The sequence below is a fragment of the Panthera uncia genome (assembly GCF_023721935.1).
Source record: "Panthera uncia isolate 11264 chromosome B3 unlocalized genomic scaffold, Puncia_PCG_1.0 HiC_scaffold_1, whole genome shotgun sequence".
NCBI classification, from domain to species: Eukaryota; Metazoa; Chordata; class Mammalia; order Carnivora; family Felidae; genus Panthera; species Panthera uncia.
This window is the reverse complement of record NW_026057582.1, coordinates 65288599-65303305: the sequence shown is the minus strand read 5'-3', so window position 1 is coordinate 65303305 and position 14707 is coordinate 65288599. Positions and strand designations below refer to the sequence as shown.

Here is a 14707-nt window from a genome sequence, read left to right as displayed (position 1 = left end):
AAATAAATAAATAAATAAATAAATAAAAATTAAAAAAATAAAAAATAAATAAGGAAAAAAAAAAAGATACTTTGTTGCATGACCCTAATCTTGAAGTTGAGATGATAAATAATGATGATAATAAAGATAATAGCTAATATTGCACCCTTTTATGTGCCAGGAACCATTCAAAACATTTTTCACATTTCATTGAATTCTTAATAGAACCTTCTAAGAAAATACTATTATTTTCATTTTATAGATGAAACTGGCACAATAAAATTAATTAACTTGCCCAAGGACACAAAGTTAATAAATGGCAGAGCTAAGCAGGCCACATTTTTCACCACTATGATATATTGATTAGGGCAAAGAAACATGCCTTTTATGGAATCACAGAGGTTTAGAGTTTAAGGAAACATTAGAAGTAATTTGAACAATTAGAAGTAATCAGTAATTTGAACAATTAAAGGAGAGGAAACCTTTAGAGATGTTAAGTGACTTATCCCAAGTCACACCATTTTTAATAGCAGAATTGGAACCAAAAGCCCGCTATTCCTGTATTTCTGCCTGCTACTCATTCTCATATACACATGCTTTCCACAATATTCTGTCATAGATACACGGGTAGCTAAATTTGGGGTCTTATTCTAATGTTCCTCTACGTTGCGTAAGTTCCTTTATTAGTTCTTTTGACTTTCACTGTATAACTGAAGGCACATTACTACAGACACATTTTTTAATTAGAAAAAGTAGATTTTTTTCTGCTTTGAACGCATCTGTTCATCCATCTGCTAGATGAGACAGCTGCCTGTACTTTCTCTTCTCCTTTTCCTGTTCCCAGATAGACAGCTTGATTTGGAGCATTGAAGATAGTTTAGCAAAATACCAAAGAGATTAGCAAAGTGTACTGTGTTAGACTTAGCTGGTAGTAATCTTGAATGTATCTTATCTCAAAGGCTTGAAAATGCTATAACCTAATTCTAGATGAATTCTTTTTTTTTCTTCAAGTTTTTATTTAAATTCAAGTTAGTTAATACAGTGTAGTATTGGTTTCAGGAGTAGAATTTAGTGATTCATCACTTACATATAACATCCAGTGCTCATCACAAGTGCCCTTCTTTTTTTTTACTTAAAAAAAATTTTTTTTTAATGTTTATTTCTTTTTGAGAGACAGAGACAGTGTGAGCAGGGGAGGGGCAGAGAGAGGGAGGCACAGAATCTGAAGAAGGCTCCAGGCTCTGAGCTGTTAGCACAGAGCCTGAGGCAGGGCCTGAACTCTCGAACCATGAGATCATGACCTGAGCCAAAGTCAGACACTTAACTGAGCCACTCAGGAACCCCCACAAGTGTCCTTCTTAATGCCCATCACCCATTCAGCCTATCCCCCGCCCACCTCCCCCCCCCCACCATCAACCCTCAGTTTGTTCTCCATAGTTAAGAGTCTCTTATGGTTTGCCTCCCTCTCTGGTTTTATATTATTTAATTTTTCCTTCCCTTCCCCTGTGTTCATCTGTTTTGTTTCTTACATTCCACATATAAGTAGAGTCATATGGTAGATGCATTCTAATCCCTTACTAAGTGTTCTCCTTTGATTGTTTTGACTGGATAAATTGAAAGAAGGGATTAAGACAGTATCACATAGTTTTCATCTTGTAAATCTGGCTGGCAGTGGCTTTCTGGAGCTAAGTGTTAAAGAATTCTGATGCAGTTTTTGAGTTCACTGGAAGTTCTGTAATTGGTTAAACCCTGTCCACCACTGAGTACAGGAATAGGTGGTGGCAATACATGCAGAGCTTATCACTGATCAGGTTGGGGTAGGGCCATCCACACTCCAGAAAAGAACAAATTCCTCTGGCTGACTGTGCTATGGAAGGAGAGAGAGGCAGAGATTAGGAAGTGATTACAGTGGCATCTGGGTAGCTCAGTCATTTGAGCATTCCACCCCTGCTTTCAGCTCAGATCATCATCCTGGGGTCGTGGGATCAAGCACCACACTGGGCTCAGCACTGAGTATGCAGCCTTCTTACGATTCTCTCTCTCTCTCTCTCTCTCTCCCTCCCTCCCTCCCTCCCTCCCTCCCTCCCTCTCCCTCTCCCTCTCCCTCTCCCTCTCCCTCCCTCCCTCCCTCCTTCCCTCCCTCCCTCCTTCTCTCCCTCCCTCCTTCTCTCTCCCCCTCCCCCTCTCTCTCCCTCCCTCTCTCTCCCTCCCTCCCTCCCTCCCTCTGCTCCTTTCCCAGGCTCTCTCACTCTGTCTCTAAAATAAAATTTGAAAAAAGGAAATGATAGTTACAAGCAGTAAAACAATACTTCTCAGCTCCTTTAATATCAAGAAGCTAGTTTCTCCACAGTCCTTTATCTACAACTTCTGAAATCTACAAAGTTCTGAAAATTGGAAAGATGTTGTATAACTCACTTGGTGGCAAAGCCTAATTTTAATTCAAGTTGAGGCTTGAATTTATCCTACTTTATGTTAATATTCATATACTTAGCTATAGAATATCAATGTGGTAGATGATGGGGTGGTACCCGCTGGGAACGTTACATACACAGTTTATGCATTATATTAGCTATCTAAAACTTTTTAAATTCAAAATTCCAGAATACATCTAACTTTAAATGTTTCAAATAAGATTATGAACCTGTTTTGGCTCATCTGTATATTCAGTAAAATTAGGGCTAAATAATAAAACTCTAAAATAGAAAACAAGACAAAATAATTACTTGGTTTATAAAATGGTAAATTTTCAAGAAATAGTATAGTAGTATAGTATAGTAGTTAGAAGCTTGGGAATTGAAGCTAGACTTCCTGGGTTCAGAGTCTGGAGTTCCCTTACTTACTAGTCGTATGATCTTAGGAAAGTTCTATAATTTCTCTGTACCCCATGTTGCCCATCTGAAAAAAAAGAGATAAGAGTAACTGCCTCACAGATGTTGTGGGGTTTAAGTGAGTAATTTCATCTAAAGCACTTAGAATAATGTTGGGGCACCTGGGTGGCTCAGTTGGTTAAGCGTCCGACTTTGGCTCAGGTCATGATCTCATGGCTCACAGATTCGAGCCTCACATTGGGCTTTGTGCTGACAGCTTGGAGCCTGGAGCCTACTTTGGATTCTATGTCTCCCTCTCTCTCTCTCTGCCCCTCCAACCCCCCCTCAAAAATAAAAATAAACATTTAAAAAATAATAAAGCATTTAGGATAATGTTTAACATGTAGTAAGTGTTCAGTTGGTGGTGGTGGCACACATTTAATTAATCTACCATATTAAAAGCTTAATGAAATAAAATACTCAAAGCCAAACTGTAACTCTAAAGAGAAATCAAGGGGCGCCTGGGTGGCGCAGTCGGTTAAGCGTCCGACTTCAGCTCAGGTCACGATCTCGCGGTCCGTGAGTTCGAGCCCCGCGTCGGGCTCTGTGCTGACAGCTCAGAGCCTGGAGCCTATTTCAGATTCTGTGTCTCCCTCTCTCTCTCTGCCCCTCCCCCGTTCATGCTCTGTCTCTCTCTGTCTCAAAAATAAATAAACGTTAAAAAAAAAAAAAAAAGTTTAAAAAAAAAAAAAAGAGAGAAATCAAGTTCTGTTTGCTTTTTTTAATAGGAAACTGATGACTATAGATATTTTGATCCCAAAATGCTACGGGGCAATGACAGGTAAGCAGCTCTTGACTTGTGTAATTTGTTTATAGGTTTCCCCACCCCACCGAGAATGGAAAAATTGATTTTTTGTTACAAATCAATAATTAATTGCTTATTAAATATTCAAACTATATAGAAAACTGGTAAGTGAACAGTATGTATAATCTCATTACCTAGAGATAATCATTGCTAATTGTACTTAACATTTTGGTTCTTTTCCTTTCAAGTATATACACTCACACACCAAAAACATACATTATATTTTAGTTGTTTTGGTTTTTCTTAATGACGAGATGGCAGTATTACAAAGTGTGTGGGAAGGGGAATATGAATAGTATGTTTTTAAATGAATATTCTTACTGAACCGAAGCAAAGGTGGGAACTTTATGTTGAATACCCAGTTGTTGGATTTTTTTGTTTTGTTTTTTATATGGTCCATAAAATCCAGGCCCTATGGATTGTTATAAATATTTTATGGCAATGAAATACTCCACAAGTAATTTCTCTTATTTTGTAACAAACTTGGTATGGAAAGTACTTGTTTACTTCATTATGGATATTATTTTTCAAGGTTTAATTCATGGTAGTTTGAAAAATAGCTTACAAGACATAGAGAAAGAATAGAATTAGGAGAAGAAAAAACCTTCTTAGAATGATCTTTAACACCAAAATTTGGGTGAAACTGGTTTCTTGCCTACATCTTATGTTTGGGATCTTTAGAACTATGTTTCTGCTTTATCCCAAGCTTTTGCATCTTTGTAAGATAGAATTGATAATCTAATCACTAGATAGATGATGATTAGATTGTTTTGGTAACTTAAAAGGTTCTTTCCAGAAATATTACCAGAGTTGCAAAAGCAGCAGCTAATAACACTGGCAAAAGAATTTAACAAAATAAATTACCAGAGAGAGAGAGAATGAGAAGTGACAGCTAATAGGTATGGGGCTTCTTTTGGAGGTGATAAAAATGTTCTGAAATTAGACAATGGCGAAGATTGTACAATTCTGTAAATAGACTAAAAACCACTGATTTGTACACTTTGAAACGGTAGATTTACAACTCTTTTCCTATCTTGATACTCTCCAGTTCACAGCTTACATTTTAGTCTTCCTTGTATTTGCATATGGCTAACAGGTGGATATGTTTTGCTTCTTAAAAAATTACTGAGAAATACCTTAATTCTCCCTGTAGTTTATGCATAATAATGAGTATTAGCATTGATAAGACAGAGGAATTCAGTTTCATTTTTAATAGATTCAGCCTTCGGAGCTATTCTGTCACAATTAATCTTGGTTATTAATAACTAGTAATACTGTGCTATTTAGGTCTCACCTCCTTATTCCATCCATGTCTACTCTCAGAGGAACTTAAAACACTCCAGAAGGAAGTTAAACACTGATGAGGTGTTTCAGTCAGGTGGACTTCTGGCCCTTTTTATGAAATATTCAGACAGGCCATAGAAATGAGGAAAAGATGATAGAGCTGTGGAATCAGCCTTTAAATAATTAAGGAAGGGATAATAGCTCTCTCCTCTTGGTTGACATTTTCAAAAATCTAAGCTCTTTTTATAGCCTGTTTTAGCACTGAAAACATATATCTGACTCACAAAAGCTTTGAAAAATACCTTTATTATAAGATATCTTAGCACCAAATAAGTTTTTTTAAAACATAAATACAGAAATAGTGCTTAATATATATAATGATACATAGTGGTATACATAAATACAAAGAAATGAGCTACAGCAAAATGGAAATACCTCCTCCCATATCCCCTCTAAATTGTTATCCTTCCCCCACATGTGTTGACATAGTTTTTTCACAAATGTAGATACTGACAAACTATGAAATTATGTTGAGTATCGTAAAATTTTATGTAATTTACCACTAAAATAGGTACTTTATCAACTTACCTTATACCCAGATTTTATTCCTTATGAGAGCTGCTGCTCAGTGTTGACTTCTCCCTTTCAGTTTTCTCCTAGAATTTTTTTTTTTATTTATTTTGAGATGGACAGAGAGAATCCCAAGTGGGCTGTGCACTGACAGTGGGAATCCCAATGTGAGGCTCAAACTGACGAACCATGAGATCATGACCTGAACCAAAACCAAGAGTCGGTCACTTTACCGACTGAGGCTCCCAGGTGCCCCTAGAATTTTATTTTAAAGCTAACAGATTGCCCTACTCCCTTTTAGATACTGACACATACACTTCTTCTAGCATATTCTTCTGCATTCATTTTAAAGTTAACAGATTGCCCTACCCCCTTTTAGATACTGACACATAGACTTCCAGCATATTCTTCCTCATTCACTATTTGGATACACAAAACTAAGGACAAGCCTCAAAGAAAGCGAAGGAGGAAGGATTGTAAATACATTTTTATATTTAGTGTGTGTGTACATGCATGTATTTCCATATGTCTTTCATCTGTAATGAAAGCCTCAGGTGAAATTTTCAGTATCATTTTTCTTTGTTACAGCTCAGTTCCAAGGAACAAAAATCCATTCCAAGAGGTAAGTTCTATATAAAAATTCTCTGCCTCTAAAAAGGAAGGAAGATGACCAGTTTGAACCATTATCTTCATCTTAAACATGGCTTTATTACAGTTACTTTCCGGTAATCTTGATACATCCAATTCTGTGTACCCAAGATTCTTTTTAAAAAATTATTAGTAACTATGTTTTTCTGATGCATAAAACTACTTAAAAGAGTTTAAGCTTAGTAATAACTGACACAGTCAGTGGACATTTGGGCTGTTGCCCATAGTTTGGCTATTGTAGATAATGCTGCTGTAAACATTGGGGTTCATGTATCCCTCTGAATTAGTGTTTTTGTATTCTGTGGGTAAACTCTTAGTGGTGTAATTGCTCAGGGATCATAAGGTAGTTATTTTTTTAACTTTTTGAAGAACCTTTTCCAGACTGGCTGTACCAGTTTGCATTCCCACCATGTATGAGGGTTCCCTTTTCTCCACATCCTCACCAATACTTGTTGTTTGTGTCATTGATTTTAGCCACTCTGACAGGTGTAAAGTGATAGCTCATTGTAGTTTTGATTTGTATTTCCCTGATGATGAGTGATGTGGAACATCTTTCATGTAAGTGTCCATTGACTGATGAATGGATAAAAAAGATGTGAGATAAAGATACATGTGTACACACACACACACACACTGAAATATTAGCCATTAAAAAGAATGAGATCTTGCCATTTGCAATGACATGGATGGAGCTAGAGATTATTATGCGAGGTGAAATAAGTCAGTCTGAAAAAGACAAATATGATCTGATTTCACTCATATGTGGAATTTAACAAACAAAACAGATGAACACAGGGAAAAGAGGCACAGAGAGGCAAACCAAGCAACAGACTCTAACTATAAAGAACAAACAGATGATTACCAGAGGGGAGGAAGGTGGGGGGATGGGTGAAATAGGTGATGGGGATTAAGAAGAGCACTTGCTGTGATGACCACTGGGTGATGTTTGGAAGTGTTGAATCTCTGTATTGTATACCTGAACTTAATATTACACTGTATGTTAACTGGAATTTAAATAAAAAGTAAAAAAGCTGATACAAAATTAACAATTCACAGAAAAAGGAGTCTAAGACTGTGGTAAAAGTTTTATATGCATAGAACTTGCTTCTAAAATTGGATTCCAAATTTGTGAAGATACTGTGACTGTGCTTTCATTTGAAATACAATAAGCTTCTCAATAAAAATACAGTGAAGAACATATATTGGAGATTATGTAAATGCTAATTTTGTTTTTCCTACCTATAGTAAATAACCTCAAATTCTAAAAAGCCTTCTAGAGAAAGCCCTTTAGATTTATTTGCTATTACTTAATTGTATGAAGAATGAAGTCAGTTTTTTTCTATACTTTTTGGAAACAATTTTTTTTTTTAATTGAAGTAGCATCAGGTACTTAGGATGTGACCTTTGGTAGCTTCTATTTTTTTTTACCTAAGTTGTGGAATATGCTCCAAACTAAAAGCCATGTTGCTTGAAAGTTAAAATACTGATTTTTTCAACTTACCTGTTTCTTTTTCTGTTTGCATTTTAGGCAATTGTTTTTGTGGTGGGAGGAGGCAACTACATTGAATATCAAAATCTTGTTGACTATATAAAGGTACGTGTTGGCCTTTTAATTCCTTAAGCATTTGGTATTTCACAGTTCCGTGTCTTTAAAATACTAGCATTGTCTGGTGGCTCTTTTGATTCTCAACCCTTTTTCTAGAGGTAGTTTAAAAGTCCTTATATATATGGAAAAATGCCCATATGCTCATTGTTTTCCTATTCCTATCATGTTTCTGGCCTAAAATTGTACTTGATCTGGAAAATAATGTATCTTACTGATGTACTTGGCAGCTCTCTATCCTAATTTGACTTTACATGTTTAGAGACTTTAAGTAAGCTCCTCTCCCAAAAAGTCTACCTTAGTGAAATGATTTAGCAAACCCACTTCCCCGAATAGTAAGCACTTTGCCCCCATCCTGTTGACTTAAATCAGCAACACACTTGGAATGTCTGCTTTTTCAGCAAACAGGAGGTAGCAAATTAGCAGTAGAGTGCTAGTCAAAGCCGACAGGAGCAGCAGGGACTAACAGACAACTAAGCAAAAGGATATGAAGAGCAAAAATGCCATTTAAAATGTAGGGGCAATAGAATTATCAGTTGTTGGAATGACATTTTGTAATCTTCATTTATTTGCTTAACATTAAGTAATGATCATTCCTTATGTTCTATGTTATGTAAGACTTTAAAAAGGTGGAGATTTTGGTACAAGAGGAAAAAAAAGTCACAGATCTTTAAAACTATCAGGCACAATTCCTGGGATCCTATTTCAGTTGCAGAGTACATACTTCAGAGTGTGAACCACCAAGATCTACGTAAGATGCTGTGGTCTCGGGGGAACATCCATCTTGTACAAGGAGAGGTCTTTGATACCCTCCTCTGGTCATATAGTCAAAACCAGGCTGCATGAGCAGGTTCAAAAGCAGTAAACCAAGGAAACATAACAGGAACCAGGTGCAAACCATTAATCTGTACTATTTCTATAAACAGTGCTGACAAACTAGTTCAAGTTGTCCCCTAATCTATCTGTGACCCTTGCAAGGGACTATATTAATCACTAGTTGATCTATTTCATTTAGGTTTGGCAAAGGGTTAGCAATATGAGTGTTCCAGGTGTTCCCAGGGATAAACAAAGGGCTGCAACAGACCAGCTGAAATTAATCCGTACTTCTATATTCCACACACCCCAGTCCTGGTTAAGCTTTCTTAATTAGACTTGTCAGCATTCTTCTTTCTGCATCTTTTTTTTAACATTTATAGAACAGAAAAACAAGAAGGATAAACATCAAAATATTAATCATTAGTGGAGTAGAGTGGCAGAAATGCAGGTATAACTTTAAAGAAACATTACAGTCTGCCAAATTCCGCAGACTTGTTTTTATTCACGTATAAGCTTCACAACTTACCTCTTTCTACTACAGAAATTTTAATTTTGTGAAATGTATTAATAAGTTGATGCTGTGTAACAGTTATCAACTAAGTGTAGTTTTTTGATCAGTTGCTTTCATCAGAAGAACATCAGACTGTCAGTGATAGGTATGTAAGCCCTTTATCTTTTACTTGGTCTCAGTTTCCTAAGTATTTTTCCTTGATTATTATTCCGCACCCACAAAAACGTGGTGTGGAGGCAGTAGGACACAGGCTACTATGACTAGTCAGGCATGCAGAAGACATTTTAAGTTCCTGTATCCAAGCACTTTTCTTAACAGATCATCACTTAGGTTAATAGTTATACACTGGTCTTTGGCTCTGCTGTTGAACGAATTATTTTGTATGCATTTTAGTGGAAATAGTATCCTAATTTTGCCTCCCCAGAGGGATCTTCTAGAATATACAGAACCTGTAAAAGAAAAAGGAGGATTAGAATTATTCAGAGGATTTATCCCCTAGATGTTATTGGCGTCATCACGACATGAGTACCTGCAGATTAAATCATTCTTTAAACTCCTGGAAACCATCTTGGACCTTCAGCTTCAAATGAAGGAGGCAATTTCTGCAGGCCTTGTGGGCATGTGTAAATATAGCTCAGAGTGTTATTCTCTTGCTCTTGGCCTCTTACAAGGTACAGAGATAATGTTAGCTTTCTTCTTTTGTATTATTCATTTATTGGCTCCTTTTTTTACCCAGAATTTGGCCCCTGATTTAGAAGACTGTCAGATTCAGCAAAGATGACTGATCACTAGAGCTGGCAGCAGTATGAGACTGGCCAGTGCTCTCCCCTTTGTCCATTCCCAGTGAAGTAGGGGTGGATAAGTGCACGCTTATAGGACTCTCTGGTCCTCCCATTAATCCCAGTTTAGACAGGTGGAAATAGAAACAGCCCTTTACATCACTCCTCAAATTAGAGGTATTGTTTTGGTGTCATGTTTGCAATTGATCCATGTCCCTGAACTACAGGATCAGGTAGAGAAAAAAATTTTTTAGAAATGCAGAATAAATTTTTGTCAGTTCCTGTGTCATTACCTCTCTTCATCTCTCCCTTACTTCCCCTGCAGTATCTCAACAATCTATCCACTGTTGATTTCCCCCTTTAATTACATGCCTGTCATATTTTAACACACATTCCATCATACAAGCCACAGAAAGAGATGTGCCCAATTTAGAAAATAAGTTTTTCCAAATGTCCCAATTTTCAGTCCATCTACTTTGTGTTTGGTAAAGTACATAAGTCAGTCTATTGTATATGAGGCTTCTTAGCACACTTGTTGAACTGCACCTGCAGCAACATGGGTTTCTTTATCAAATGATATATAAAAAGGGACTCTAAATTGAAACAGTTTCTGCTGAGGGCTCTAATAGAGTGTTAAAGGTGCTTGCTTCAGTAACCAGATGTATAGATCCAAAATCAGTGTCTATTCTGGATGAAACCTGCTACTGTCCACCTGGAACCATAGGTCATAGTCCAGTGTTATTCTGTGTAAATGGTATGTTTTCATTTCATATCTTAGGTATATACCTAGGAGTGGAATATCATGGGTCATCATAACTTTAATGATTAACTATTTAAGGAATTGCTAGACTGTTTACCAAACTGATTGGACCATCCTGCATTCGCACCATTGGTATATGAGGGTTCTGATATCTCCACATTATCGCCAGCACTTGTTATCTGACTTTTTGATTCTGACTATGCTAGTGGAGTGGGATAGTAACTCATTGTGGTTTTGATTTGCATTTCTCTGATGACTTAAGACATCAAGTTTATTTTCATGTGCTCATTGGCCATTTGTGTATCTTTGGAGAAAGATACATTCAAATCCTTTGCTCTCATTTTTAAAATTTGAGTTATTTTGCCTTTGTATTACTGAGGGGTTTGGGTTTTGTTTTTCTTTTTAGGGAGAGAGAGAGTACAAGCAGCAAAGAGGGAGAGAGACCGAAGAGAATCTCAGGCAGGCTTCATGCTCATTGCGGAGCCCTAAATGGGGCTTGATCCCATGACCCTGGGATCATGACCTGAGCTGAAATCAAGAGTCAGACACTTAACCGTCTGAGCCACCCCAGTGCCCCTTATTACTGAGTGTTAAGAGTACTTTATATAATGGTCTGTGATCAATTCTGAGTTAATTTTGCATATATTATGAAGTAAGGCCCAGCTTTCTTCTTTTGTATGTGGCAGTCCAGGTTGTCCCAGCACCATTTATTGAAAAGACTTTTTTGTTTTTCCCTATTGAATAGACTTGGCAGCCTTGTTGAAAATAAGCTGACCATACATGTATGGGTTGATTTCTGGACTTTCAGTTCTGTTTCATTGATCCATAGATCTGTCCTTGAGCCGGTACTATGCTCTGTAGATTACCATTGCACTGTAGTAAATTTCATACTCCAGACATGTGAGTCTTTATACTTTATCCTTCTTTTTCAAGATTGTTTTTGATTTCCTGGATGCCTTACACTTTGTAGGAATTTTAGAATCAACTTGTCAGTGTTAGGATTCTGACAGGAATTGCATTGAATCTGTACATCAGTTTGCAAAGTATTTTCATCTTAACAGTGTTAATTAAGTCTTCTGATCCATGACATGGGATTTTGTTCTCTTTGTGTGGATCTTCTTCATTTTTATAATTTTTTGTTTGTTTTTGTTGGTTTCAGAACATAAGCTTTTCAGTTTTCATTAAATTTATTTCTATGTATTTTTATGCTATTATGAACAGAATTTTTTTTTTTAAGTTTATTTATTTTGGGAGTGAGCGAGTGAGCACACACTGAGTAGGGATGGGGAGAGAGAGAATCCCAAGCAGGCTTCTTACTGTCAGCACAGAGCCCAACATGGGCCCCAAACCCAATGAACCTTGAGATCATGACCTGCGCCTAAATCAAGAGTCAGATGCTTAATCAACTGAGCCATCCAGGCGCTCCTGAAGTTTTTTTCTTAATTTCATTTTTGGATTACCAATAAAAATGAGTTTTTGTGAATTGATCTTGTGTCCTACAACCCCAGTAAACTCATTTCTTAACTGTTACAGGTTTTTTTTTTAGTATTTTTAGAACTTTCTGTGTAGGAGATCATGTTATCTGTGAATAGAATTAGTTGAACTTCTTCCTTAGCCTATCTGGAATGGTTTTTCCTTTTTCTTGCCTAACCACTCTGTCTAGAATCTCCAATACAATGTTGAATTGAATAGATAAGTAGCAGACCTCCTTATCTTCTTCCTGATCTTAGGGTCAAAGCATCTAGTCTTTCACCATTAAGGATAATGTTAACTATGAGGTTTTCATGGCTTCCCTTTAAAGCCATTACATTTTAGTAGCTACTAAGCCACCCAGTGTAATTATTCTCAAAGTTCTTTTTTTTTTTTTTTTTTTTTTTTAATCTTGTTTAGTGTTAATGTTTCCTTTGTTGTGAATTCAGGAAGAACTGGGCTAGGTCTAGGTCTTTGACATTAGAAACCCATATCAGTACAACTATGTAGTATGAAACAAAACTTATGGCTATGGCTACAAGAGTGGAGAATTATCTGACTTGGCCTTTGAGTCATACCTGTTCACACTGGGCCAGTTTTGTTGGGAAGGCAAAGAAAATACTACAGTAATTCAAACTGATCAAGTTAGCAATGATGTTAATCTAGCTCATAATGTAACTGCTATTTGGTATAACAGTGATGTATTTGATAAAATTAATTTTAAAACGCTCAGTAATATTAATGAGGATGCCTGATCATGCCAGTTTTATTCAAAATAGTATTAGAAGTTCTAGCCATAACAATTAGGCAAGAATAAGAAAAGGCATCCAAATTAGAAAACTATTTGCAGATGACCTATAGAGAAAACTCTAAAGATTATCAAAAACTGTCAGAACTAATAAATTCAGTCAAGTTTCAGGACACAAAAATAATACCCAAAAATCTGTTGTGTTTCTATACACTAATAAACTAACAGAGAAGTAAAAAAAAAAAAAAAAAAAAATCATTTACAATCATGTTAAAAAAATAAAACCTGGGAGTAAGTTTAATGAAGAAGCTGAAAGACCTGTGCAGTGAAAACTACAAGCCATTGGTGAAAGAAATTGAAGACACAAATAGGTGTTCTGTGTTTCATGGATTGAAAGAGTCAATATTGTTGAAATACCCATATTCCTCATAGCAATCTACAGGTTCATTACAATCCCTGTCAAAATTCCAAGGGCATTTTCACAGAAATAGAACAAACAATCTTGAACTTGTATAGAGCCACAAAAGACCCTTAATAGCCAAAACAATCTTGAGAAAGAACAAAGCTGGAGGAATTACACTGCCTAATTTCAAACTATAGTACAAAGCTACGGTAATTAAAACAGTGGAAGAGAATTGACAGACCAGAAATAAACCCATGCGGTATATGGTTCATTAACTTAAAACAAAGATGTCAAGAATATACAATGGGGAAAGGACAGTCTCTTCATTAAACGGTGCTGGGCAAACTAGACAGCCATATGCAAAAGAATAAAATTCAACCACTATTTTACACTAGATACAAAAGTTAACGCAAAATGGATTAAAGAATTAAACCTAAGACCCCAAATCTTAAAACTCCTAGAAGAAAACAAGCCATAAACTCCTTGACTGACATAGGTATGGGCAGCGATTTTTTTTTTTTAATCTCACACCAAAAGCCAAAGCAACAAAAACAAAAATAAATGAGACTACATCATAGTAAAAGCTTCTGCACAGCAACAGGAACCATCAACAAAATGAAAAGGCAATATACTGAGTGGGAAATATATTTGTAAATAATGTATCTGGCAGGGGGTTAATATCCAAAATATACAAAGAACTTACACAATTCAACACCAAAAAAATTAATAATCCAATTTAAAAATAGGCAGAGGACCTAAATAGACATTTTCCCCAAAGAGACACAGATGGCCAACAGACACGTGAAAAGATGCTCATCATCATTAATCATCAGGGAAATGCAAATCAAAACCACAGTAAGACTCACCTCACACCTGCTAGAATGGCCATTATCAAAAAGAACAAGAAATAACAAGTGTTGGCAATGATGTGGAGAAAAGGGAATACTCATGCACTGTTGGTGGTAATGTAAATTGGTGCAGCTACTGTGGAAAAGAGTATGCAGATTCCTCAAAGAAGTAAAAATAGAATTACCATATAATCCAGCAATTCCACTTCTAAGTATTTTTGTGAAGAAAAAAAACACTAACTGGAAAAGATATCTGCACCCTCAGTCATTGCAGCATTGTTTACAATAGCCAAGATATAGAAGCAACCTAAGTATCCACTGACAGATGAATGGTAAAGAAATTATGCACACAGGCATGCATGCACACTGAAGTATTCAGCCATAGAAAAGAATGAAGTCTTGGTATCTGTGACAAACATGGATGGACCGTGAGGGCATTATTCTAAGTGAAATAAGAGAAAGACAAATCCTGTATGGTTTCTCTTTTATGTGGACTCATTTAAAAAAAAAAAAAAAAAACCCTCTCAGATATAAAGAACAGACTGGTGGTTGCCAAGAAGTAAGTGGGAGAAATGGATGAAGGGGATGAAAAGGTTAAGAAAGAAAAAAAAAAAAA

General features: G+C 36.3%; 1 protein-coding gene across 1 annotated transcript in view; it reads left to right on the top strand.

Annotated features, from left to right (window-relative positions):
- Positions 1-14707, top strand: part of SCFD1 (sec1 family domain containing 1) — a 121285-nt gene that overhangs the window by 100039 nt on the left and 6539 nt on the right. The window contains exons 21-23 of the mRNA XM_049612961.1: positions 3575-3627; positions 6094-6127; positions 7682-7747. Coding sequence (XP_049468918.1) covers positions 3575-3627; positions 6094-6127; positions 7682-7747 — 153 coding nt within the window. The remainder of the gene's footprint in view (positions 1-3574; positions 3628-6093; positions 6128-7681; positions 7748-14707) is intronic.